Source organism: Ictalurus punctatus, chromosome 11, assembly GCF_001660625.3.
Source record: "Ictalurus punctatus breed USDA103 chromosome 11, Coco_2.0, whole genome shotgun sequence".
NCBI classification, from domain to species: domain Eukaryota; kingdom Metazoa; phylum Chordata; class Actinopteri; order Siluriformes; family Ictaluridae; genus Ictalurus; species Ictalurus punctatus.
Window position 1 is genome coordinate 6,164,829 of NC_030426.2, and position 27,737 is coordinate 6,192,565.

At 39.4% G+C, this 27,737-nt stretch overlaps 2 protein-coding genes across 3 annotated transcripts; one reads left to right on the forward strand and one right to left on the reverse strand.

Annotated features, from left to right (window-relative positions):
• The first annotated feature begins 704 nt into the window (after nucleotides 1-704).
• pltp (phospholipid transfer protein) lies at nucleotides 705-20,695 on the forward strand. 2 transcript variants are annotated; one of them, XM_017479495.3, is made up of 17 exons: nucleotides 733-862; nucleotides 6,434-6,503; nucleotides 7,147-7,273; nucleotides 7,429-7,528; nucleotides 10,436-10,561; nucleotides 10,747-10,902; nucleotides 11,607-11,670; nucleotides 11,764-11,827; nucleotides 13,674-13,765; nucleotides 13,958-14,134; nucleotides 14,206-14,265; nucleotides 14,453-14,617; nucleotides 14,969-15,036; nucleotides 18,502-18,544; nucleotides 18,634-18,697; nucleotides 19,414-19,490; nucleotides 19,576-20,695. In XM_017479495.3, exons 3-17 carry the CDS (start codon nucleotides 7,162-7,164, stop codon nucleotides 19,645-19,647), a joined length of 1,440 nt encoding a protein of 479 aa, XP_017334984.1. In that variant the 5' UTR covers nucleotides 733-862; nucleotides 6,434-6,503; nucleotides 7,147-7,161; the 3' UTR covers nucleotides 19,648-20,695. The 2 variants fall into 2 exon arrangements, with proteins under 2 accessions (XP_017334982.1, XP_017334984.1); XM_017479493.3 differs by lacking the exon at nucleotides 6,434-6,503 and having other exon boundaries at nucleotides 705-862.
• ctsa (cathepsin A) lies at nucleotides 20,687-27,279 on the reverse strand. Its single transcript, XM_017479492.3, has 15 exons — nucleotides 27,145-27,279; nucleotides 26,760-26,920; nucleotides 26,438-26,549; nucleotides 26,106-26,156; nucleotides 25,287-25,373; nucleotides 25,025-25,180; nucleotides 24,822-24,913; nucleotides 24,309-24,393; nucleotides 24,123-24,214; nucleotides 23,642-23,720; nucleotides 22,460-22,608; nucleotides 22,252-22,327; nucleotides 21,358-21,447; nucleotides 21,172-21,273; nucleotides 20,687-20,907 (listed from the first exon to the last, which is right to left on the reverse strand). The coding sequence occupies exons 1-15, from the start codon at nucleotides 27,184-27,186 to the stop codon at nucleotides 20,824-20,826; spliced, it is 1,458 nt and encodes a 485-aa protein (XP_017334981.1). The 5' UTR covers nucleotides 27,187-27,279; the 3' UTR covers nucleotides 20,687-20,823.
• Nucleotides 27,280-27,737: the final 458 nt, after the last annotated feature.

Below are 27,737 nucleotides of genomic sequence, written 5' to 3' on the forward strand. Positions count from 1 at the left end.
TACAGGTCTAAAATCATTTCTACACGTGGTGCTTCTTTTCCCTGAGAGGAATTCACAAGACCAGCTATGAAAATGTACTTTATTCACTCCTCATTCTGAACTAAGATATACTAAAACACGCTGTCATTACCAGCAAACTTTTTTTTTTTTTTTAATAAATAAATAACCAATTTGTGGGAGCTTGTAATTTTCCTTCTCTCTGTCTGCTGTGTACCAGATGCAGTTCATAATGCACCACCTATCAGTGGTTTGAAGAAGTTTGGTGCTTCCAAGAAGTCATGGACTAATTAAAGGGTCACTTTCATGATTAAAGAGTAGTTAAAAGTAAAATTGGCACTGTGTTTGAAAAAAATATAAGGTGTAAACATGGCAAGCAGATATTATATAGATATATAGATAGAGTGAGTTAAACCCAGAGGTCAAAAGTCTTTCAGGAGCAGTGCAAGCGAAGTGCTTCTGTAGATGTGGGAAACTTTCTCTGTTTAAAAAGAGTACATGTAACATTTATTGGAAAGGCAAAGAATTATTTTATTGTGATTAATGTACTGCCGGGATTTACATATTTATTTTAACGCTCCTTTGAATGCACGGTTTGGAGTAAATGCCGATTGTTCCGACCTATGTGGTTTAAAAAAAAAAATTACTGTCATTATTGCAACCACAAAGTCATACGACATCAGGCAAGCATGGGACCACCCTTTTCTCTGAACCTCCCCGTATAAACTGTCCTGGCATGAAAGGTTCAACAGAAGGAGAGAGACGGGATTAGAAAACGCTTGACAGGCCACTGAGGAATTCTTCAGTGAAGGCAAATACAAAAGGCTTCTCCATCCAGTGGGCTAGACAACTTTTCAACCTTCCTGTAAGTATTGAGCAGAATTGTGAATGCCTTGGGAAATATTGTCGGGAGAGCGTTTATGCTTAACAATAATTTAGCTGTTTTTATATGTTTCTCTTGGGGAGTCTTGTCCACCTCAGCACTAGTACAACTAGAGATGAGCCAATGATATTTAGCAGTTCCTTGAGTAATAGCTAAAGTGTTTACATCAAATATTCATTGCAGAAAATAACTTGCCTTTTTCATGTCTGTTTATATATCTTATTATAAAGGTTCTGCTCAATTATGTGTGTGACTGTTACATAAAACCATGAGCAAAAATCTTTATCAACGGGAGAATAATTTCCGGAGTACATAAAAGCACATTTAGACTGGCTGTCTGAAAGCATTGATGCTGCACTCAAACATAGCGTGACTTGTATTTGATGCATTATATATGAATAGGTGCAATAAGACATTTTATACATTAGAAGACCTTTTGATGTGTATTATGTTCTCATATAACTTAATAAATCATTTTACCTATTAATAATAATAATAAAAAAAAATCCTTTCTGCATTTCCTTCAAACAAAGCTAAGTTGCATTAAGTATTGGTATTTCTTTGTCTTTTTCTAAACTTTAAATAAAATGCTTTTCCCTCCAAGGTTGTGGGCTATTATAGTGCACTGACCCAAATAGCGGAGCACTTGTTTGTGAAATGTGGGACCCCCTGCCACATCTGCTGCAAACCCTTTTTCATTATCTCAAAGCCTAGCATGGGAGCGTATCTGATGTAAACATTTAGTGGAATGATGACGTGGATCAGAATATCATGGCTACAGAGAACATTTTTTGGGGTCGGGGGGGGGGGTCAAGTTTAATCCTAGTAAGTCCAAGAATATTTACGTATAACTAGAACTTTGTTCCCCTCTTATTTTAGCGCCGTTCTTGGCCACTTCCCGATGTTATTTAATTCATATGATGGAAGCTGTTCTCTAGATTTCCAAGTAATTCTCATGCAATTCAGGAGTGCTATGACCTTCCCCCCACTCCCCACCCCCCATAGCCTCTTAAGAAAAAGTGAGTAGAAATTGTGCAACCTCTCTATTCAGAAGAGCCTTTTGTCATCAGACCTTGGGGTCATCAAGCTAATAAAACACACTGCTAGACACTTTGTTTGGATTCTGCCTATTCATCTGGTTATATCTGAGTGGCAGAAGACAGCTGGCTGGGTGAGAATACATCGAAATATATTTTGAATAAAATATATATTTCAAATGCAACTATATATAAAATAAAAGTCTTTTTGTAATACAGAAATAGTTTTTGAAAGGTTGCCTACTGGCATACCCTAACATCATTCACAAATTATTCTGGTTGTCTGAAGTACATCTTGAAACAGTTACAGTGTCTTGCATAATTATCCACCCCCTTGAACTTTCCCACATTTTGTATTTTACAACCTGTAAATCTACACAATATGGACGTGGTGGGGGAAATCGATATAGTTAACAAAATTATTTACAAATAAAAAAAAGTAAATGTGATTCTATGCAGTATTCACCCCTGTTGGGGTGAAACCCATAAATTAGTTCTGGTGCCTTCAGAAGTCGCATAATTACTTGAATGGTGTCCACTTGTGTGGAGCTACGATATCATGTGGTCTCAATATAAATACACCTGTTCCTGGAATGGAGTTTGGTGGAGAACAAACAAACATCATCACAAAGACCAAGGATCTATATAAACAAGTGCAGGACAAAGTTCTGGAAATGGATCAACCATGATGTGTTGACAGGACAACCACAGCTCAGTCACTCCAGAAAGCTAGACTTTACGGTAGAGCAGCAATAAGAAAGCCATTATTGATAAGCCATATGAAATAGAGTTAGGAGATTTAGCAAACATGGAAAAACTTTCTCTTGTCTAATATCAGATGAGCACTTTGTTTCTTCATCAGCTTGAGAATATTGTCTCCAACAGTGGAGCGAGGTGGTTGTAGCATCATGTTGTGGTGAAGCTTGTCATCAGCAGGGACTGGGAAGCTGGTCAGGATTTAGTGCAAGAGGGAAGGAGCCAAAACCTCTAGCCAATCCTAGAAGAAATCTAGTCCAGACTACAAGAGACTTGAGACTGTTGTGGAGGTTTACTTTCCAACAAAACAATGACTCTAGACACACTGCCAAAGCGACACTGGAATTGTTTGAAAACCTGAATGTATGAATGGCCCAGTCAAAGCCCAGACCTCAATCTGATTGAAAATCTATGCCAAAGTTTAAGAATTACTGTACACCAAAGGTCTCCATGCAATCTCACAGAGCTTTTGTACCAAGAAGAATGGGCCAATAAAGTGCTTTGCACAAGTATTCAACCCCCTTAAAAGTCATTAGATTCATTTGTATTACAAATGACACTTACACAAATTGTTCCAGCCAGTATTTTTAGTTGTAAAAACAATATGATCTTAAAGTGAATTTTAAAATAGTTATTCAAAAATTTTCAGCAGCTGAAAAATTCTGCTTGCATAAGTATTCAAACCCTTTGGAATACCACTTGGTAGAACCATCCTTTTCCGCAATGACAGCTGTTTTGCCCATTCTTCCAGGCAGATTTGCTCCAGGATCTTCAGTTTGATTGGATGTCTGTTGGCTGCAAATTTCAAGCACTGCCACAGATTCTCAAGAACATTCACATAGCCACTGTAGAACATTTTTGTTTTTAAGCACTCCTGCGTTTCTTGGCCTTGTGTTTGGGACCGTTGTAATCAACCCTCTTAAAAGTCACCAGATTCATCTGGATGACAAATGACACTTACACAGATTGTTCTAGCCAGTACTTTTACTACAAACTAATATGCTCTTAAAGTGAATTTTCATTATTTCAAAATTCAAATGGAATGAAGTCATATATACCGACTTTGTGTGTTGGGGAAAGTTCCTATAGGTTTTGCACACTGTTTGGAAGGGATTTTCACCCATTCTTCCTGACAGATTTGCTCCATGTTCTTCAGGTTGGCTGGATGTTGATTGTTGGCTGCATTTTTTAAACAGTGCCACAGATTCTCAATGGGATTCAGACCTGGACTTTGACTTGGCCTCTGTAGAACATTCACCTTTTTGTTTTTAACCACTCCTGCATTGCTTTGGCCTTGTGGTTGGGACCACTGTCCTGCTGAAAGGTGGAGTTTCTCCCCTGCTTTAGTTTAAATTTTTTTTTAAAGCAGATTGAAGCAGGTTATTTCGTAATATCCATCTGTATCCTCCATCCATTCTCCCTTCAAATTTTGACAAGAAGCCCAGGTTCTGAGGATGAAAAACATCCCCAGAGTATGATATTACCACCACCATATTTCACTGTAGAGATGGTGTTAACTGAGGCATGTGCTAGGTCTGCCCCTCACGTAGCTCTTTGAATGTTGCCCAGATACAATGCCTTGATCTTGGTCTCATCACACCAAAAAAGCTCAAAACAAAACACATCTTCACTGCATCACTCTCTTGCTTTCACATGACTCTTCTTGAGCAGTGGTTTCTTTCTAGCCACCCTCCCACACAGTCCACAGTTATGCAGGGCTCTTGAAGTGGTTGTTTGGTGCACCTTCACTCCACTTTTACCCACTGTACTCTGTAACTCCTTCAGAGTGATTGTTGGCTTCACTGTGACTTCCCTCAGCAGTCTCTGTCTTGTTTTTGAGTATTGAGGGACAGTCTTGTCTAAGTAGTGCTTATTTGGTATGAAGCAACTTACATTTCCTCACTGTTGATCCAACAGCGCTTACTGAGATGTCCAACTTCTTAGATATAATTTTACCCCCTATTCCTAAATAATGAAATTCTATTACCCTATCTTTAACGTCCTTAGAGTGCTCCTTGGTCTTCATTTTAACATCTTTCCTTCAGACTGACAGTCTCTTTAATGACAGTTGAATTAAGGCAAATTTTCTTCAGAAAATGCTGCTGTAATATTTTATCTGGAGTATGAAACATGTTTATTTGTGTAAGAATATCTTTCAGCTGAAGCTGCAGGAACCTGGGGATTTGAATACTTACGCAAGCAGCATTTTCAGTATTTTTTGTTTTCTTTGAAATTCTAATATTATTATATTAAACATGAAAATAATTTTGACTTCACTGTAAGAGAATGCGGGCGCACGGTGGCTTAGTGGTTCGCACGTTCGCCTCGCACATACTCCTCACACCTCCAGGGTTGGGGGTTTCGGGGGATCCGCCCTGTGTGTGTGGAGTTTGCATGTTCTCCCCGTGCTGCAGGGGTTTCCTCCGGGTACTCCGGTTTCCTCCCCCAGTCCAAACACATGCATGGTAGGCTGATTGGCGTGTCCAAAGTGTCCGTAGTGTATGAATGGGTGTGTGAGTGTGTATGTGATTGTGCCCTGTGATGGATCAGCACCCTGTCCAGGGTGTACCCCGCCTTGTGCCCCATGCTCCCTGGGATAGACTCCAGGTTTCCCCGTGACCCTGAAAAGGATAAGCAGTATAGAAGATGGATGGATGGATGGATGTAAGAGAATGAGTTTGCACTAAAAATACTGACAGGAATCATATGTGTACTTATTTTTAATCAGACTAATTTTGATCAATTCCAGGAGGTTGAATACACTTGCAAGCCAGTGAATATCAGGATACAGATAGAGATATATCCCATAAGACTTGCAGCTGTATTCGCAGCTAAAGCTGGTTATTTACCCAGGGGGCTAATGTACCCAACAAATGTCTGTTTAATTAATATTTGCGTCTCAATTAAAACACATTGAGCACTTACAAATCATTAATGAATTAAGTCAATCATTCAGTCATTTATCTTCCATAACCGCTTTATCCTGAAATGCATCACTGGGTGCAAGGTGGGACAATTTACCCCTGAGGAATCGCCAGTCCATAATAGGGCAACACACACACACACACACCCCCTCTTTGACATCTACAGGCGATTTAGCATAGCCAGTCCACCTACCATGTTTTCGGACAGTAGGAGAACCTGGAAGAAACCCTTGCAGGCACGGGGAGAACATGCACGAAAACTCTACACAGACAGTCAACAAGCTCAGGGACACTGGAGCAGTGAGATGGTAACGCTACCCACTGCACCGACCAAAAACTTATATTTAACTCGTATTACTATAAATGCAAAAAATGGCAAATAGTAATAATTCCCTGCTGGTCTAGTGGCCAATGCTCCTGAGCTCTCACTGCCTGGCCCATGTTCGATTCCCAGACAGGGAACCAACCTAGCCACTGGAGGTTGCACAAGCTAGTGCACTCTCAGTGGTGGTCCCAAGCCTGGATAAAATGGTAGGGTTGCGTCAGAAAGGGCATCTGGCGTAAAACCTATGCCAAATCAAATATGCACACCGATGATTTCTGTTCTGTATTTCAGGGTAAAAGCGATATTTCAAAATATCCACGAGAGAAATATCGTTTATGTTGAATATTATACTATATCATAACGAGTATTACATGTTCTGTACTATAGGTTTTTGCAGCCATGATTTCTCTTTAAAGAGACAAGCTTTTCCTTCATGTTGCATAAGCAGATTCACGTGCTCTCTCTCTTTCTCATTCTCACACACACACACACACTTCACGATTATATGCAGCTACAGAGGAAGAGAGACACAGAATTCAGCCATTAGATGCTCATCCAAAAGGCAAGAGAAACATCCTTTTGTAAGTTGTCTGTATTAATTTCCCTCTTCACTCTGGAAAGTACTTGTGCAATATTGTATAAGAAGATTGAGTGCTCCATAAGACTGGGATTTAAGAAAGAAAGAAAGAAAGAAAGCTGAAGGATAGAGCTTTGACGTCATTATGCTGTGGTATAATCAGTGCAGGGATCTGAGGTATGAGTGCTCAGCTTATATGTGTAAAGGATATTGTATGATTGGTGAGTATACGATATATGATGGGTGGTTTTCAGCTAAATGGTATGGGATTTGGTAAGGCATTTACTATGCTTGGTTGCTTGATTTTTTACAGTGGAATAGCCAACACTGTTGTGATGAAGACTGTACGAAATAAATATGGAACTAAACATATGGAGAATCAGAAAGTGCGCACTCTGAACCATTCCTGGTTTGGGAAGATGTTCAATAGACAAATGGGACAAACCAAGAAATAATGCTCTGTGATTGTATTGAGCAATGATATGGTTTATTTTACACTATTCTTCAATCCGTGGAAAGTATACATCCATTATTTTTATCGTGGCTGCTGTTTAACCTCCTTCTTTCCAAACCCGTAAGGAAGGTATGTTGTAATTCTTGTGTTATGGTTTCACTTTGCTCCCTGTTTCTCATCCCTTGGTCTCCAGGTCCAATAAGGCATCATGGGGCTTTGGGGAATGGCCATCATCATCGTCCTCCTCCCACACATGGCACAGATGACAGAAATTTCTCCTGGGTTCAAAATCCGCATCACGTCCAGAGGACTAGAGTTGTGTATGAAAACTATTATTCACATTCTAATAAAGTATTCAGCTAGACCAGAGATGTATGTCATATTTAGAAGTGATCAACTTCTTTTTTTTTTTTTTTTTTTTTTTTTTTTTTTTTTTTTTGGTTCACACTAAATGGCCTTGTTGTACTTTCTTTAGTGAAACTCGAGACACAGAAGTTTGTGGAGGAAGAGCTGGGAGGTATCGCCATGCCAGAGATGCACGGCATGAATGGAAATCTCCAGTATTCCATTACAGAGTTAGTTACACCTCCATTCAATCATTGTATCCTGATAAGCACACACAGGAACAATTGTCAAATCTTGACCTTATTATCTCTCTCTCTCTCTCTCTCTCTCTCTCTCTCTCAACCCATACAGAACTTTAAAATACTAAGGCCATGATATACAGTATCTCACAAAAGTGAGTACACCCCTCACATTTTTGTAAATATTTGATTCTATCTTTTCATATGACACTTTGCTACAATGTAAAGTAGTGAGTGTACAGCTTGTGTAACAGTGTAAATTTGCTGTCCCCTCAAAATAACTCAACACACAGCCATTAATGTCTAAACCGCTGGCAACAAAAGTGAGTACACCCCTAAGTGGAAATGTCCAAATTGTTCCCAAAGTGTCAATATTTTGTGTGACCACCATTATTTTCCAGCACTGCCTTAACCCTCTTGGGCATGGGGTTCACCAGAGCTTCACAGGTTGCCACTGGAGTCCTCTTCCACTCCTCCATGACGACATCACGGAGCTGGTGGATGTTAGAGACCTTGTGCTCCTCCACCTTCCGTTTGAGGATGCCCCACAGATGCTCAATAGGGTTTAGGTCTGGAGACATGCTTGGCCAGTCCATCACCTTCACCCTCACCTTCTTCAGCAAGGTAAAAGTCGTTATCATGCTGGAATACTGCCCTGCGGCCCAGTCTCCGAAGGGAGGGGATCATGCTCTGCTTCAGTGTGTCACAGTACATGTTGGCATTCATGGTTCCCTCAATGAACTGTAGCTCCCCAGTGCCGGCAGCACTCATGCAGCCCCAGACCATGACACTCCCACCACCATGCTTGACTGTAGGCAAGACACACTCGTCTTTGTACTCCTCACCTGGTTGCCGCCACACACGCTTGACACCATCTGAACCAAATAAGTTTATCTTGGTCTCATCAGACCACAGGACATGGTTCCAGTAATCCATGTCCTTAGTCTGCTTGTCTTCAGCAAACTGTTTGTGGCCTTCTTGTGCATCATCTTTAGAAGAGGCTTCCTTCTGGGACGACAGCCATGCAGACCAATTTGATGCAGTGTGCGGCGTATGGTCTGAGCACTGACAGTCTGAACCCCCACCCCTTCAACCTCTCCAGCAATGCTGGCAGCACTCATACGTCTATTTCCCAAACACAACCTCTGGATATGACGCTGAGCATGTGCACTCAACTTCTGTGGTCGACCATGGCGAGGCCTGTTCTGAGTGGAACCTGTCCTGTTAAACCGCTGTATGGTCTTGGCCACCGTGCTGCAGCTCAGTGTCAGGGTCTTGGCAACCGTGCTGCAGCTCAGTGTCAGGGTCTTGGCAATCTTCTCATAGCCTAGGCCATCTTTATGTAGAGCACCAGTTCTTTTTTCAGATCCTCAGAGAGTTCTTTGCCATGAGGTGCCATGTTGAACTTCCAGTGACCAGTATGAGGGAGTGTGAGAGCGATGACACCAAATTTAACACACCTGCTCCCCATTCACACCAGAGACCTTGTAACACTAACAAGTCACATGACACTGCGGAGGGAAAATGGCTAATTGGGCCCAATTTGGACATTTTCACTTAGGGGTGTACTCACTTTTGTTGCCAGCGGTTTAGACATTAATAGCTGTGTGTTGAGTTATTTTGAGGGAACAGCAAATTTACACTGTTACACAAGCTGTACACTCACTACTTTACACTGTAGCAAAGTGTCATTTCTTCAGTGTTGTCACATGAAAAGATATCATCAAATATTTACAAAAATGTGAGGGATGTACTCACTTTTGTGAGATACTATGTCTCCAGACAGACTGAAATTCGATAGATGAAATCATGTTAATGGGCAGAACAGCACATTACCATCAAACCCTAATCTCCGCTGTTGTTCCTTATTTTTAAGATCGTTGCAGCCTCAAAAATAGTGTGGTTTATTTATTTATTTTTACATATTGCTAATGTTTTTGAAGCCATCAGCTAGTGCATTCACAGAGAACATCCTTCACCTATTAACAGGGATTTTGTTTGTTCAATGTGGCCTGGGGAGACAGATGCGTTTACACTCGCTTTACATGTGGTTAAAATGTGTCTCAGATTTAAATCTGTTGCAACTGCGTCTAAGGTGAATTTACAGTTTATTATGTGGATAATCTCCCTACAGCCTGCTACTTGCATGAAACAGCCAAGTGTAAACAGCATTTTAGAAACGCTTGACCATGATCAATTACATATTTACTTAAAGAGAGGAAGAGGGAACATCAGTTCTTCCACAAAAAACACACTCTGTTCACACACAAAGAATTTGAGATGTACTTAAGTGACAAGTCAGATCTTTCTACCATGAAATGTCTTCACATTTTACCACCATGATCAAAAAAAAAAAAAACCCAACAAAATAATGGTGAAGTTTATTGTTCGTTCAATAACTAGTTTAATAAGTCGATTAGGCAAATAATATGTTCATTTTGCTGGTGAAGACTAAGATGAAAATGTCAACAATTGTTTATTCATGATGGTTACAGGACAATAACTGTAAGATTTCACCTATGTACTCAAAATGATATGACAAGCGGTAATTGTGACGTTTTTCCAAGTGAATAAAAATAAATCAAATGTCAGATACCTTCTAAAAAATCTTTATCCACTCACTGCGTACGCAAATTCAGACTCTTGTAGAAGGAAGCAAGTTGTTAGAGTCAAGGTACCATTTAAAGTTTGGAATCTAAAAAAGAACTTGACTTTGCATTTAAATTTTTTTTCGCTTTTTGACTAAAAATGTACTTTTGAATTGTTTTTGCTGTATTTATTATGGTCAACCGCTCTATGGTGGATTCATTAATGCTAAAGTTCCAGTCTGTGATCTCTTTTTAAAGGTACTTGATTAGCGATTAAGCGCCTGGTCCTATACCTGTCTCTATCCACCAGTATAAAGATAAAAGAGCTGAACCTGACTGCAGATCTGAGTTTCCAGCCTGTAGATGGACTGCTGTTTGATGTGCAGAACTCATCTATTACCCTCAACTTCCAGAGACGTGTGATCTACTGGTTGTTGTAAGTTTGTAATGTAATGCTTGCATCTGCTTAGAGTAACCCATTTGTCCTTGCCGAAGTCTTTGCTTAGCCAGAGTGCTTGATGCTTCATTGTCCACCAATATTGTGTCCAAAAGGACATTCTCACAAATCTGCATATAATTAGGTGCAAACTTCAGCTGACATACATCTCTTGTCTCTATCAGAGAGGATCAGGGTGCAATCAACGCCTCCGCAGAAGGCGTATACATCAACACCACCCTCCATCTTGCCAAGGATGATGAGGGCCGTCTCAAGATTGCCAATGTCAGCTGTGATGCTTCCATCGCCAAGATGAGGGCCAAGTTTGGCGGGACTTTTGGGTACTGACTACATATTATTAATGACTTTACATTTCCTAGTTATACTGTCTATTGTCATATCATAGGCAGGATGTTCATCTTCAGCTATTATAGAAAAATGTGTTACGCCCCATTACCACCCCAAAGTGGAATAATTTCCTATAGCAGTATTTGTTATAGCAAGTGTTGCATTCCTTTTATACCACTGCAATTTACCATTGCTGATTTTCCTATTAATTAAAGGTATGTTGTACATTTGATCAGTTTATAGTTACATTTAATGTTGACTGCGAAACAAGTTAGGTCCTGTTCTGGAAGCTATTAAGATCTTAATATATATTTTCCCCTCTCTTTCTCCCTCCCTCCCTCCCTTCCTCTCGTGAAGTTACCAAGAAACCAGAAAGCGCAATGTCCTCTGTCCTGAAGACTTTCCCATGACAGAAAACTTACTGTTACAAAGCACTGACACGCAAGACTTATTCCATAAATGTTACAGAAATGTGTTCGCAGAAAGCGGTTACTGTTACTATAGAAAGGACAATGCATTAGAATGTGTCTTGTAGCTGGAACTAGAGTCAGTGCTGCTGTTTATAGAAAATTAACCAACACCTTGTTGACTTACAGATTTGAGAATTCAAATACGCTTTGGTATATGTGTTGATAAAGAGTAAAAATATCTGAGACTCAGAACATTTCCATTTTATTATGCATCTCCATGTTTACAGGAGGCTTTACGACTTTGTTGGCACTTTCCTGACCACAGGAATGCGCTTCATATTAAATCGAAAGGTTTGTTTTCACGCTGAAGTGCAAGTTGTCAAATTCTAGGTTCGTTCTTTATAAGACAAAATAATATTAACATAACTTGTATACTTCTTTTAGATTTGCCCTGCTCTGAATCATGCTGGTCTTGTGCTGGTCAATCAACTGCTGGAGACAATTCCAGGTCAGACTGCACTTTTTTGACATATACATATGTGTGTGTGTGTGTATATATATATATATATATATATATATATATATATATATATATATATATATATATATATATATATATATATAATATATATTACACGCACAGTACCTCACAAAAGTGAGTACACCCCTCACATTTGTGTAAATATTTGATATCTTTTCATGTGACAACACTGAAGAAATGACACTTTGCTACAATGTAAAGTAGTGAGTGTACAGCTTGTGTAACAGTGTAAATTCGCTGTCCCCTCAAAATAACTCAACACACAGCCATTAATGTCTAAACCGCTGCAACAAAAGTGAGTACACCCCTAAGTGAAAATGTCCAAATTGTTCCCAAAGTGTCAATATTTTGTGTGGCCACCATTATTTTCCAGCACTGCCTTAACCCTCTTGGGCATGGAGTTCACCAGAGCTTCACAGGTTGCCACTGGAGTCCTCTTCCACTCCTCCATGACGACATCACGGTGGATGTTAGAGACCTTGTGCTCCTCCACCTTCCGTTTGAGGATGCCCCACAGATGCTCAATAGGGTTTAGGTCTGGAGACATGCTTGGCCAGTCCATCACCTTCACCCTCAGCTTCTTTAGCAAGGTAAAAGTCGTTATCATGCTGGAATACTGCCCTGTGGCCCAGTCTCTGAAGTGAGGGGATCATGCTCTGCTTCAGTGTGTCACAGTACATGTTGGCATTCATGGTTCCCTCAATGAACTGTAGCTCCCCAGTGCCGGCAGCACTCATGCAGCCCCAGACCATGACACTCCCACCACCATGCTTGACTGTAGGCAAGACACACTTGTCTTTGTACTCCTCACCTGGTTGCCGCCACACACGCTTGACACCATCTGAACCAAATAAGTTTATCTTGGTCTCATCAGACCACAGGACATGGTTCTATTAATCCATGTCCTTAGTCTCCTTGTCTTCAGCAAACTGTTTGCGGCCTTCTTGTGCATCATCTTTAGAAGAGGCTTCCTTCTGGGACGACAGCCATGCAGACCAATTTGATGCAGTGTGTGGCGTATGGTCTGAGCACTGACAGGCTGAACCCCCACCCCTTCAACCTCTGCAGCAATGCTGGCAGCACTCATACGTCTATTTCCCAAACACAACCTCTGGATATGACGCTGAGCACGTGCACTCAACTTCTGTGGTCGACCATGGCGAGGCCTGTTCTGAGTGGAACCTGTCCTGTTAAACCGCTGTATGGTCTTGGCCACCGTGCTGCAGCTCAGTGTCAGGGTCTTGGCAATCTTCTTATAGCCTAGGCCATCTTTATGTAGAGCAACAACTCTTTTTTTCAGATCCTCAGAGAGTTCTTTGCCATGAGGTGCCATGTTGAACTTCTAGTGACCAGTATGAGGGAGTGTGAGAGCGATGACACCAAATTTAATACACCTGCTCCCCATTCACACCTGAGACCTTGTAACACTAACAAGTCACATGACACCGCAGAGGGAAAATGGCTAATTGGGCCCAATTTGGACATTTTCACTTAGGGGTGTACTCACTTTTGTTGCCAGCGGTTTAGACATTAATGGCTGTGTGTTGAGTTATTTTGAGGGGACAGCAACTTTACACTGTTACACAAGCTGTACACTCACTACTTTACATTGTAGCAAAGTGTCATTTCTTCAGTGTTGTCACATGAAAAGATATAATGAAATATATACAAAAATGTGAGGCGTGTACTCACTTTTGTGAGATACTGTATATATACACACAAATGGTTTTGTTTCCATGCATGTGTGTGATCAGTGTACTAATGTACTGGAAAAGATTAGGAACTCTAAGCAAGAATGTTTGTGCTTGTGCAGTGCGTGCAGAAGTGGATAGTTACATTGGCATTGATTACTCACTCTTGAGTGACCCAGTGGTTACTGGCACCAGTCTTGATATGGATTTCAGGGTAAGTGGTTTATTACCAGTGATGTTAATTGATCATATAAACTCACTTATGCTTCAGGAACATGTCTTCACTGAATACTGTTCACTTTTTGTTTTTCCTCATGTATTGTCATATCAAACAAAGAAAAAGACAAGTTATAGAATATTTTTCTGTGTTGATAGGATTTTTCTGAATGAGTCCTTCTCTTCGTAGGGGATGTTCTATGACTTGCAGAACGAGAGTGACATTCTGGAGAATTATTCTCCGAATCCAGTGTTGAACGAGTACAACCACATGATCTATATGGCTCTCTCCGAGTTCTTTTTCGACAGTGGACTTTATTCATATTTCAAAGCAGGGGTGTTCAGGATGCACATAGCGAATGAACGAGTAAGATTACACACAGGAATATTTTATATCAAGGAAAAGGACCTTGAGTAATCGTGTTGAAATCTTTTCAGATGCCAAAAGATTTGGAGATGCTTCTCAGGACCACCTACTTTGGAGCAATCATGCTATTGGTGAGAACTTTCTGAATGTTTCTCCTGGGGTTTTGATTTGTGATTTTAAAAAAAGTAGTACGTTTTCATTCAAAAACCATGGGGGATGCAAACCTTTGCACAATATAATGGAGTGCACCAGTAACAGGCATCTAGGAAGCCAGAACACCAACATATAATGGACCATTTGTTTTTTGTTTTCCTTCAGAACCCTGCTCTGTTGGATGCTCCAATCTCATTAGAGATTGATGTAACAGCAGCTCCTAAGTCTAGCATCCAGACATTGGGGGCAACGGTAGCTGTACATGCTGGTGTCAGAGTGCTGCTTCTACCTGCAGGAAAATCACCTGTCCAGCTCAGCAGTATGACGATGGTATGGATTCACCTTACATACATGAATATAAAAATAAAAAAAGGGCTTTTATACTTCTGACTATGGAAAGGATTCCATGTCCGATAGAGAAGCAGTTATACTGGGAAATGCAGTTCACAGGTGGCAACTCTTCCTGGTAAATGTTGCTTTCGGGGCCTTCTACCTTCCTCAGACTACTAATATGGTTTAGGGCTATGATTGCATATCAGTGTGATACTAATACAATACACTAAGCACAGTGAAATGCAGTGCAACTGGGAATTGCACCACCATGACTGCATTTCTATCCGACACAGAATCTTCTCCGTATCTGACCCTAGTGTAATATAAAATGTTTCGCTGCATGCGTAGGAGTCCAAATTGAATGCCAAGGTGTACATGAAGGATAAGAGATTGGCTATACAGCTGGACCTGAGAAGGTACACGAAGCTTAAACATTCTGCAATCTTCCTTGGGTTTATTTTATATATATATATATATATATACACACACACACAGGAAAGCATTCAGACTCCTTCAGTTTTTGCACTTGATTGTTTTATAGGTTTAATTTTAAGTGGATTAAATTTACTTTAATCTCCACAAAATAACCCATAACAACAAAGCGAAAAAGGCATTTTTAGAAATTTTTGCAAAAGCATGAAACGCCATTGGCAGCAATTACAGTTTTGAGTACTCTTCAGTAAATATTTTCAAGTTTTGTGCACGTGGATGTGGACAGTTTCTCCAATTCTTCTTGGCAAATCATCTTAAACTCAACCAACTGGATGCGAAGTGTCTATGAACTACCATTTCAGGTCTCTCCATTGATTTCCTATGGGTTCACTCAAGGACAATATCCCGGAGTCACCCCAGCGTTGTCATGGCTGTATGCTTCAGGTCGTTGTCATGCTGAAAGGTGAACCTTCACCCCAGTCTGAAGTGTGGAATCTGGAGCAGATTTTCTTCAAGGACCGCTGCATTCTCCCTTCCCTCATCTCTGACAATCTCCCTGTCCCTGCCCCTGAGACGCACATCGGAGCATGATGCTACTGTTACCATACTTCACTGTAGAGATCATATTAGCCAATTCCAGAGCAGTACCTGCTTTTTGCCAGACATAGAGCATTGTTCATTCCAAGAAGATCAATCATCAGACCTTTTTTCCTTCCAGAGTCCTTTAAGTACCTGCCATACACTTTTAGTCAGGAGGGGCAACTCTACCGCTTGGTCTTGCCATTCTACCTTACAGGGCTAAGTGGTAAGGTATTTCTCAGATAGTTGTCCTTCTGGTATGTTTTCCAATGCAGAGGGCTTCTAAAGCTCTGTTAGAATGGTCATTAGGATCTTGGTCACCTCCTTGAGCAAAGCTCTTTCAGCCCGGTTAGTGGGTTAGTGGGCCAGACAGCCAGCTGTAGGAAGACTCCTGGTTCTGAACTTTTTCCATTTCACAATGATGGTGCCCACTGTGCTCCTGGGAACATTTAAAGATTTAGAAATTGATTTATACCCTTGCCCAGATGTATGACTCAACATAATTTGATCACAGAGGTCTGCAGAGAGTTAATTAGACTTCGACAATGCTCCTGTGTATAAAGCAAGGTCCATAAACACATGGATTGCCAAGGTTGTAGTGGAAGAACTCAAGTGGCTATCACAGAGTCCTGACCTCAACCCCACTGAGCACCTCTAGGATGAATTGGAACACAGTGCTCTTGGCCTCCTCACCCAACGTCAGTGCCTGACCTCGCTAATGCTCTTGTGGATAAATGGGCAAATCCCCACAGCCACATTTCAAAATCTACTGGAAAGCCTTCCCAGAAGAATGGAAGTTATTATAACAGCAAAGTTGGACTAAATCTGGATTGGGATGTTCACAAGCACAAACTTTTGGCCATATAAGTATTCAGATGCTGTTTTTTTTGTTATTTAACATACTTCTAGGCGTACATTCACTTTAAATGCACACATAATGTCTTTTGATTCTGTACTAATAAATATGAACAAAAAGTATATATTCATAAGCATAAACAAAGACATGTTTAAAATATAAAATTGAGGGGGGGGGGGACAGTATTTGGATATTATTTTAAAATATAGATTAGTACAATTTTACATAAAAATAAATCAAGTCCTAGATATACACTACCGAGTTCAAGTGTGGAGACACTTGACTGAAATGTTTCTCATGATCTTAAACCTTTTGACCTGAAGGTGTATGATTAAATGTTTCAAATCGGTGTCGTAAACAAAAATATAATTGTCCCAACATATTCATTTCTTTCATTAGATAATTTACATTTTATTTACAAAAAAAAATAATATTTTTTTATGTGGATGACTTGGAGCGAAATATTCCGAAAAGCAGCCAGTAAGTGTCCAGCGTAGGTGGGAACTCCTTTAATACTGTTTAAAAAGCATCTCCAGGGGATTCAAGAAATCGGTTGAGAAAATGCCAAGAATACATTTCTGGAAATTCTAGGCAAAATGAGTGTCTACATTGAAGATTCAAAAATATTATTTTATTTATTTTGGATGTTTTTATCACAACATAATTCCCATAGTTCCATTTGTGTTATTCCAGAGTTTTGATGACTTTATTATTATTCTAAAATGTGGAGAATTAAGAATTAATGAGTGTGTCTAAACTATTGACTGGTAATGTAAGTGCGACAAAAAGAATGTTCTTGTGCAAACTGCACTTGGTGTCATTATAAAACATGTTGGCATTCATTGGGAAGATTTTATTAAACCAGTACAATCAGAGTTAAGGTGAAGAAGCTTCCTAAAGTCCTCAGGGACAACATTAGTTATTTCTATTTGAAATGTTTAATAGAGAGCCATAGCAAAGACGTTGAACATCCCCGTCAGTGCAACTGGTTCAACAATATGCATGTGTAAAATTCATAAAACCTCAGCTAATCCTCACCGCACAAGATTTCACAACATACTCTCAGACTAATGATGAGGAGAGAAGAGAGAAGCCAGCAGACACTCAAAAAGAGTTGCAGGATGACCTGAATGTAACAGGAACAGCAATTACATAGAGAACAATGAAAAGAGATGCATACCTGAAAGCTTTTAGACAAATCAGAACTCTTTTGGAACGATATACTATAAAAAATAAGACACTTTGGTGGCAGTAATTCAGCTTATCATATTTGGAAAAAAGTAGAGATGCATATATGATCCCATGAACACTATATCCGAAGTGAAATATGGACGTGGGAGCATCATATATCGACATAGAGGGGAATTTCATCTCATCGGCTAAGAAAATAAATCTCAGGAGGAGATGGACGTTTCAACAAGACGACTCCAAACATACAGCTATAATGACTGGCTAGGCCATGCAAGGCCTTCTTGAATCTCTTGACTTGAATCCCATTGAAATTGTTCATCAGAGGGACCCTCATAACCTTGGGTAATTGAAGATGATTTGCCAAGAGGAATGGGATTGTGGTGTCTAAATAATTTCTTTCCCTAACAATTTATTATTATTATTATTATTATTATTATTATTATTTTAAACATGGCTTTGTTTATGCTTAGAAATATATACTTTTTTTTAGTTCGTAATAAGTACAAAGTTAGATATTTCGTGTGAGAATTTATAAATGGTGATCTGCAGTGGAAGTATTAAATAACAGACGTGTCCAAAATACTTGAGATGAGACAGTTCAATTATATATTTTATAGATTAAAAAAAATAATAAATTTGCAAAAAATGAACTGAAAACATTTTAACTCTGTCATTATGGAGAGTTGTATGTAGACTCAATGGGGGGCGGGGAGTACATTTAGTCCATTTTAGATAAAATTTATAATACAATAACGTGTGCAAAAAGCGAAGGAGCCTGAATACATGGATAAAACATAATGGATAACATGCTTTCTGTTTTTAGGTTTAAAATCTTTTCTAACCAGTCTGCTTTGGAGTCGTTAGCGGTAAGACACCATTTGATGTTCCTTTGGCTTAAGTTACTGTTTTGGGAGAACTTAATAAGAGTCCACATGTGATGGCTACTTTTTTGCAGCTGATTCCACTGCAAGCGCCACTGAAGGCTCTTCTCCAAATGACAATCGTGCCCCTTTTAAACAGTAAGTGATGCACAATGTCCATTTCTAGACTTCAGTGATTGAATCCTTTTCACAATGTATAGCCCATGCTGTACATGTGTACTAGGCATGTAACACAATGACGCTATCTGTAGGTTTAATGGTCTTAGTATGGGTATCTAAATTCCGATTGAATTTTAACACGGGCATGGCCTAAACCAGGTTGTTTTTTTTAAAATCAATATGTAAAAGTTAATTATGAACCCTATATTCCTAGAAACAGTGGGGAAAAACTCCCAGAAGTAGAAAATCCAGCACCGTCAGTATGTTTTCATGATCAGTATTGATTTTTAATCCCACTTTTATTTTTGTTTATTCGGTCATTCTCACCTGTGAAATTTCCCAACATTCACTTAATTTGAAAAACTAGTAGCCCAATGTAAACCATTATACTTCACTGAGCACTTCTGCATGTTCCTGTTAATGAACGCGTCTTTATTTGATCATCACGCTCAAGCAAACTACCCCCCCAGTCATGATGGTAACCATTAGCCATAACTTTTCAAGCTCTCCTTCAAAAAATAAATAAAATTATTCATATTCTATTACATATAATATATACATGGCAGAACATTGTCTTCTGCATGGACACCTGTTACATTTTTTTATTATATATAAAAATTGTATACAGCTCTGTGTATTTTAACAACTGAGCATGGAGATTATGCTTCATTTTCATCTTTCATTCGCAATACAAGATTACACTAAGAAAGGTGTACAGATCCCTCTGCCAGATGGAATCAACCTCGTCGAGGACGTGGTTAAGTATCACAATGTAAGTTATGACAAATCTGGCTTTTCGATTCAATTGTCAATGCAAATTTGAGCTCAAACTCACCATTTCCCCTGTGATTTTCCAGGGCTACATCACTATTGGAGCCAATCTCCATTTCCGGAGTGGTCTGAAGGAGCTAATTGAGAGGACGTCTTAAGAGCCTGACAAATATTTAAACACTCTTGTTTTTCCCTTAACTAGTGCCCCGCCCCTTTCACATGTACTTTTAGTCAACGCTTACTACATACAGTAAACACCACCCAAATATTTTACAGTCTTTGCCAGATGCAATCACAGATAATACCCTTACATACTTTGTCTTCAACTGTAGCTACATTTGATGTGTATGGTGTTGTCAGAATATAATTAATCCCTACTGTATTACTCATATGCATCTACTTCACACTGGTTAGAACACAAGTATTACTTTAGTATTTTGGTAGCCTTTGTTAGTGGAAGACTTGTACTGGAACTAAAAACTGAATTAACAATTTTGTCCCAAATATAATCTAAGAAGAAATGAGGCAAGTATTTTTTTTTTTTCTAGAATTTTAATCAATGTCTTAAAAAAAACATTCCATGTAGACATGTACCAATTCTGGATTATAAAACTAAATTATTCCTTGATCCTGTAATACATGCAAAGTTCTTTTATGTCTGTTGAACATCTTACTTTTCGAATTCTCCATGTACAATTTATCAAGTTAATTAAAATTATCAGGTTTATTTTGACAGACAAAGAAGGATCTGATAGATTTTGATTGGGGGTGGGGGACAAACAAAAAACACACCACCTGTGATGGTAAAGGCACATCAATACCTTCATTTAGAAATTCAATGCAATTTAAAGCAACCCTGAGCAACTGGAGAAAACTAGGTCCACATGTTTCCCCCGTTTCATTTTGGTCTTGCATTTCTTCTTGTGAAATGATGTACTAATCCCTTCTTAAAATTTAAATACTTTAAATCTTCCTGCAAGATACTGAGTATTAGTTGAAAAGCTGAACGTTTATAAAAAAAAAAACAAAAAAACCCCCACACAGACTCATCAGTCCAGAATTAGCAGCTACTACAATTAAGCCCCTCATGTAAGAATTATACAGTCACTTGAAGCAAAATGATAATATTGTGAACAGCAGCCTGCAATGGTTTCAGCCACAGTTATGGAGAGAAAAAAAAAAAATAAAAAAAAATAAAAAAAAAAAGGGATACAGCACGAGCACAAATCAGCCAACATACCTACACAAGAATTTGATTACTCTAGAACAGACTAGTGCACATCACAGTGATTCAGTGCAAATTCCAACCCAAATGTGCAGAACGTGTATGATCATTAGTACGGATGCTTTGTGATGAAGCGGCTGAACATGGCGAAGGCTGCTATGGGCTTATCAGTGGGGACCATGTGACCGGAACCCTGAAGAACAGAAAGTTTCTCTAGTAAAGCTTAAAATACAAAAATGTACATCACAGAAAAATATACTTTTAGACATATGACTAAAGCTTGCTTCAAGACCACCTCCTTCTGAATAAATATCAGTAGAAAAATACTTTGATTTCTGCATGGAAGGGGAAGGAAAAAAAACAAAACAAAAAACACCCCACACCAGTTCATGCTAGACTCACTAAAGTGTCTGTTCTATACATGGTTAATCAGCTAATAGCATTTAAGTACACTTACCTTGACAGTAAGGAAAGCCAGATTGGAGAACTCCTTGACAAATCCACCAATCTGCTGCGTCTCACCATTGGAGTAGAGCCATGGCCTGCGCTGCACTTGGACCTGCCACAGAACCACATATGGTCACTGGCTCTGGGGTGCCACTGTGGGAAACGTGTAGAGTAGAGATGTTGACTGGAAACTAACCTCCTGCTGAAGGGATTCAACAAACCACTCGTCACCGAGGAAATTACAGGCCATGTCCACGTCCCCGTTGTACACCAGCACACGGTATTTCTGTAAAGATGATGTGCTGTTACGGTTTGTACACAATAGAAAGAACTTTATGAAGAAATGAAAACAGTCTTTGCATGGGCTTCATGTAATTTTATTTATTTTTAAATACTGGAGTCAATATACATTCAAAAACAATTTATAGGCATATTTGGAGAATGCTACTGTTAGCTAAAGCAAATTCTGTGCAAGAGCATTGTATCCAATATCAGTGTAAATGCTTTGCTCTCCACAAACCACAGAGTTTCTCACTTGCATAGTGGTACAAAACGTAGTGTTACCACCTCACAGCTCCAGAGTCCCAGTTTAGATCCTGAGCTTGGGTTACTGTCTGTGCAGAGTTTTGAAATGTTCTAATGGGTTTCCTCTGGGTTCGCCAGTTTCCTCCCTCTTCCTGCTTGTAGGTAAACTGGCTACACTTAATTGCCCCTATGAGTAAATAAGTGTGTGAATGTGTGTGTGGGTTGGGTGCACTGGGATAGACTGGTTCACTTCTGGGCATGTATTCCCAACTTAATCCCAGGGTTCCTGGGATAGACTCACCCTTGCTTAGTATTGCTTGATATTAATTCTTTACAGCCAAAACATTTAACAGTTCATGTTTCCCCTGGTTTAAATGATGCCCAAATACATGCACGTGCATGTTCCTGAGCTTAGGCTACTTGGCTTGTTTTTTTTATAGCATTAGTGAGTTGATTTTAAATGAATTAGCGACCTTGGTTTAAGAAGTGTTGCAATTTACGAGTAAAAGAGCACGGTATATGACCGATGTCTGTACGGGTACCTTCACATTCCTAGCCAACTCACCAGTGCTCCAAGTATCTTCAGGTACTGCTTCTTCACATCCATGTAGATACGGTTATAGTTAAGATTGACTTCAGCACTGTAGACACCACATTAGAAGCATTAACCTCTTATGAGCAAAGTTACTTTGACCATTTTGTTTGCACCAATATTGTTCTCGGATTCTCTAGTATGGTATTAATAAAGGTTAAGGATAATGTAGAACAACCACCTGCAGATCTCCCAGTCAAGTGCATTAGGAGAGATGTGGAGAGCCGACTTGACATAAGGGTTGTTCAGGTACATAGCAGATGGGGTAGAGTTGATGCAGGGCGGGTCAAGCTTTACTGACTTGAGAACAGAGCCCACTCCTCGTAGTTTCTGCAATAGAAAAGTCGCTTGTCAGTGGACTTGAGAGAATCAGACCCATTTAAACAAGCATAAACACTTCCTGTACATAGTCAGGGTAATATGTATTAGAGTTAGGCAATAGGACAATACAATTGAGAGATCATTTTATAATAGTTTTCTGAGATCACAGGTATCAAAAAAATTTTTTTAAAAATCCTCCCTTTCCAAATGTTAAGTTTTATAGACATTAAATATCAACTCAGCAGCAGCTTATGAGTATATTTTGGTGGGGCAGAATGACCATGACATCGCCATTCAACTTAATTTTATTTGAGGACATCACACTTTACTTATGCTATAGGTTATAATCTAGTGAATCGTTAGCACAATGCCATAATAGGAAGACGAGAGCAGACAACATACAGCCATCTAGCATACAGTCTAGTAGCTTGTTTGAACCTTTTCCCCCAGCTACACTTGAGGTAATATCATTAATCAGGGTTGACGGGTTTCAGCAAGTTTTCCAGCTCAACTAAATTTTGAACCACACCTGAAACTAGAGAGGAGGAAAAACTGGGGGGGGGGGGGGGGGGGGGAGTTTACATGAAAAACTAGTACACTAAAAGTATGTGGACACCTGACAGTTACACCCACATGTGCTTGTTGAACATCCCATTCCAGATTTAGTCCCACTTTGCCGTTACAATAACCTCCACTCTTCTGGGAAGGCTTCCAACTATATTTTGGAGCATGGCTGTGGGGATCTGTGCTCAATTAACCACAAGAGTATTAGTGAAGTCAGGCACTGATGTTGGGAGCCCTGGGGCACAGTCAGTGTTCCAGTTCATTCCAAGAAGTGTTTTATGTAGTGGAGGTCAGGGCTCCAGGGCCATTGAGCAAACACATTTTTACAAGTTCTGAAAAGTGTAACACTACTGTTAGGCTAGCAGTTCATTAGCAAACTTGTACATTATATACACTATAATGCATAATGTATGCATTATATACACACACTATATTATGACAAATTATGTAAGTCACAGTAATCAGTGTGCCTAGTTACCTGGTTCCAGGAGTTAGACCACTTGAGGTTAATGAAGTTATTGCCCAGGTCATGAATAACAAGTCGTCCATTTTCAACGCTAATGAAGAAAAAAAAAAAAAAAAAAAAAAAAAAAAAAAAAGACGACAAAAAGGCCAGCAATTTATTAGTACATGCTGGTACAGTTTTTCTACAGCATCAGAAATTTTAATTTGTAAAAATGTCCACATGCACAAACATAACGAGTATGAATATGGCACTGATGTAGAAAACAGGAACAGCTGACCCCCCCTCGGAAAAGTGCTGTCTAACTCGACACTACAAAATTTCCCTCAAGTGTTTGTGTCAAGATCTGGGGAGAGTGAAGGCCGCCCATCATTTTCACAGAATCTGACCATTCGGTCAACACTCATTCCCTGTTGATGAAGGCACAGCCATCCTGGAAGAGATGACTCATTTCAGAACAGAAAGGTTTTATCACTCCACATGAACAGATTCTCACCTTGTACTGTAAGGTACTCCACCAGCACAGTCAGCATACAGGTTATAAATGTTAAGTCCAGAATTGTAGACAATTTGCTGTGACTGTGCTACCTACAATTGAAGCAAACAAGAATTGTTACACTAAGCAATAAGATATCAATATGAAGTGAATCACATTTCAGACATAGAAGACAGACACACTTACTGCACCAGAGCATGTTGGATCAGTATTATTATAGAAGTTACACTGTCCATCTTTGCAGCAATATTTCTGCAGAGTTGCCCATAAACTGAAAGAAACAAACAGCATTAATAACACTTCAGATATATAATAAATAAAATGATCTGACAAGTCCACCAAGAGCCAATCAACACATGAGAAGATGTACTGTCGGATTATAGCGGCAGGCATGAAAGAACGTTAGTGAAACCTGAAGACAATTTGTAACCTGAAAAAATTAGCTGTGTGAAAACCAAGAGCAAAAAGAATACTTCCCATTTGAGTGTTCTGACTAAGCATGTGGCCAGTCACATGATTTACAGTCATGGAGACATTTAGTGTGCATAGGCAAAGCTGCAATCTTTTTTTGTCTAGTGCTGCTTTATTTATTAAGCGTTTTGTAGACTGGCTCAATTCACAGATAAGATTTGAACTAAATTAACTACTTGCTGGCCCTGTTATAAGAAAACACTACTACAGGAAAAAGGGGGAAAAAACCTCTCTCCAAGCAGTCCATGGTAATTTGCAAAATAGACAAGAGAGTTGTCATTCAGTTCATAGCTGGACAAGCCATTTCCAACAGCTATACCCTAAAGAAAAACAAACAAACATCCAATAGTACAGGTTAATAACAGTCACTTCAAAACAAGAACACAAATCCACTCAAGATAACTCTAGCTCTCCATCTGAGAGGCACTAACCTGTAGGTTCAGAGTACTGTCCTCCATAACTCTCTCAGCTAGTGTAGGGATGTAAATGCCTCCATAACTCTCGCCTGTGAGAAACAACTCGTTCTTGCTATACTCTGGGAAAAGTCTGAAAAATTCCTTGAGGGCCAAGTAGTTGTTCATAGATACCTAGAGAACACACGTGAAGACAAATTCCATAAAAAAGGCCAACTAAGTCACAAAACCTATTTTTTAAGTTTAAAAACAATAAAATAAAAAAATAAATCTCACACACATCCGAGTCATTGGTCGAGTATTTCTTGTCATCAGAATAGGAAAAGCCGACACCTGCTGGTGACTCCAGGTATAGCACATTAGCAATCTGCAAATTATAATCAGCTGATTAGGTCAGGCATGAGACTTCTATCAAGTACATTGAAGTGAAAAAAATAAAACCATATCTGGCTGTTTTAATTAATACATCAAGCGCTGCAATCTTCAAACTAGGTCTCATGCGTGTTACTACATGCTACCAGAAACCAATTTAAATTAAAAAAATAAATAAAGTCACATTATTTACCAAGTCATGTTCAAAAAGCAAATCAAAACAAAATTCATCTGCAGCATAGGAGGAATGAAACATTTTTGGACATGTTGATAAAATAATCAATTTTGGTGTGGCAACAGTACTTTAGGTTGGCCCATATGACTTCATGTAGTTATGTATTCATTTTCCTATACCAGCATGCCCTGTTACATTTTATTCCTTACATATTCACTGTGGGGTACTTTATACATAGTAGAACTAATTGGCTAACTAATCAAAGCTTTAAAAAGTAATAATATATTTTATTATATATAGATGGGTATAAACCAACATAGAACATGTAAGGGTTTTTAATGGGAACTGCAATAGTCCTTCTGGGTCTTTACTGCCAATTTGTTTGTTAAGGAACTAGTGATGTTAATGGTTAGCTGATGGTTTGTAGTGGAAACCATTAGAATTTCTTTGAGGTTTCCACTGTTCTATTGATTCTATTTTTCCCCTAGCAGATACAATGAAGGTTTCATTTTACTTTCTATTCCATACAGAAAAACTAGTCACACTGCATACCATATTCCAAGAGTAAGGGTTGTACTGTAAAGTAGTGCCATCATCTTGGATCTGGAAGAAAAACAAGATCATGTAACCTGCAACTGCTAAATGCACACACTAGTCGGATTATGAACGATTAAGAAGTTTTGATAAACTGGAGTAAAAACTGGCTCAACGTTTGACATTTGCCCAGAACAGGGAAGTGACGGCAGAATTAAGGAAGTCCCCGGCAGCACAAATGAAAAGTCGTCCTATCTATATACATACACATATCTACACATACTAATATATATTTATATATATTAAAAAAAAGTTTCCCCTATTGACATTTCCCATGAATTAAATCTCACCAGGAAAGGGCCGTGTTCAGTGAGCAGGCCATCCAGCGAGCTGCATCCTGGTCCTCCGTTCAGCCACAGCACCAGCGGGCTTTTCTCCGGGTCTTTCTGCGATTCCACAAACCTAAACACGGGTTTACAGCGAACAGAACACAAAGCATTTTTAAACAACTTTGATCCACAAACTAAGCGTTAAAAAGTTTATTTATTTATTTTTAAAATTTTTTTTTTTTTTTTTAAATAAATAAAACACACACACACACACACACACGGACCCGACTCTGTGTCGCACCCGGAAGTCACGTGACAAAACAGAAGTGAAAGATAAACCCACCAGTAGTGGAGGTGTTTGTTGCCAGCCACGGTGAGGTAGCCCGAGTACTGTTTGAAGCCCGGCTGTTTGGAAAGTCCAGGAAGAGACTTAATCTCATCCTCAGCTGGAGCTCCCAACACTCCCAGTGTCCCCAACAGTAACACACACAACACTGCATACATCTGGAACAAGACCACCGCCATGTTTATCCACATAAAGCAAGAATCCTGCTCCATACATATATATATACATATAACAGCTTGTCTTAGACACAAACCGTGTTCAGACAGCACAGAATGCCTAATTATTTAACAGGCCTTAACTACGATTAAAACTATAACCGAAACATTCCTAATTAAGCGTAATTCAATCCCCAAAGTCGCCAAAATAGTGCGCTATCGCTTACCTTCACACCCATTCGCAATGAAGTTCCTGTGCGCTGCAGCATAAGTACAGCCGTATGATCACGTGACACAACTCGTGATCCAGTCACATTGCTGATAAACCACAGCCGTCTATAGAACAGCTTCAAATGAACAGCACAAGAAGTTCCTCTGGCCGCAATTTCATGTGTATAAACTGCATAATTATACGATAAGATCGAAACACGGTTTCTAAGCACTTGATGTTCTAGGGTTCTGTGTGTTTATATATTTTGCACTCTTCCTACACTGTCGTGTGTTTGCACTTCATGTAGTAGTCGTGTCTACAATGCTGCTACAGGATATTACCTGTTACACCATGGTGTTTTCGTGAAATGTCATCTGATTCCAGTTTATACGAGTTATATGGAGGAATGACAATAAAAGACTTGACTTGAAACACTACATTGACACTACTCTACACTCTGAGTGCAGTATTTTGACATTCTAAGCCAGTGGTTCCCAAACTTTTCCAGGGCAAGGCCCCCCAAATGGCATTAACATTTGACTGAGGCACCCCTTTTGCAAGATGTCTTTAAAACACATTAAAAATACAGACTTCTGAATATATCTCCCT

Coding starts and splice junctions, on each gene's coding strand:
- pltp (XM_017479493.3), top strand. CDS start 7,162: ATGGGGCTTTGGGGAATGGCCATCATCATCGTCCTCCTCCCACACATG. Junction 10,562..10,746: donor CGTGTGATCTACTGGTTGTT/GTAAGTTTGTAA, acceptor TGTCTCTATCAG/AGAGGATCAGGGTGCAATCA. Junction 18,698..19,413: donor AATCGTGCCCCTTTTAAACA/GTAAGTGATGCA, acceptor TCGCAATACAAG/ATTACACTAAGAAAGGTGTA.
- ctsa (XM_017479492.3), bottom strand. CDS start 27,186: ATGCTGCAGCGCACAGGAACTTCATTGCGAATGGGTGTGAAG. Junction 25,181..25,286: donor ACTCGACCAATGACTCGGAT/GTGTGTGAGATT, acceptor TGTGTTCTCTAG/GTATCTATGAACAACTACTT. Junction 24,914..25,024: donor ACAGTACTCTGAACCTACAG/GTTAGTGCCTCT, acceptor GTTTTTCTTTAG/GGTATAGCTGTTGGAAATGG.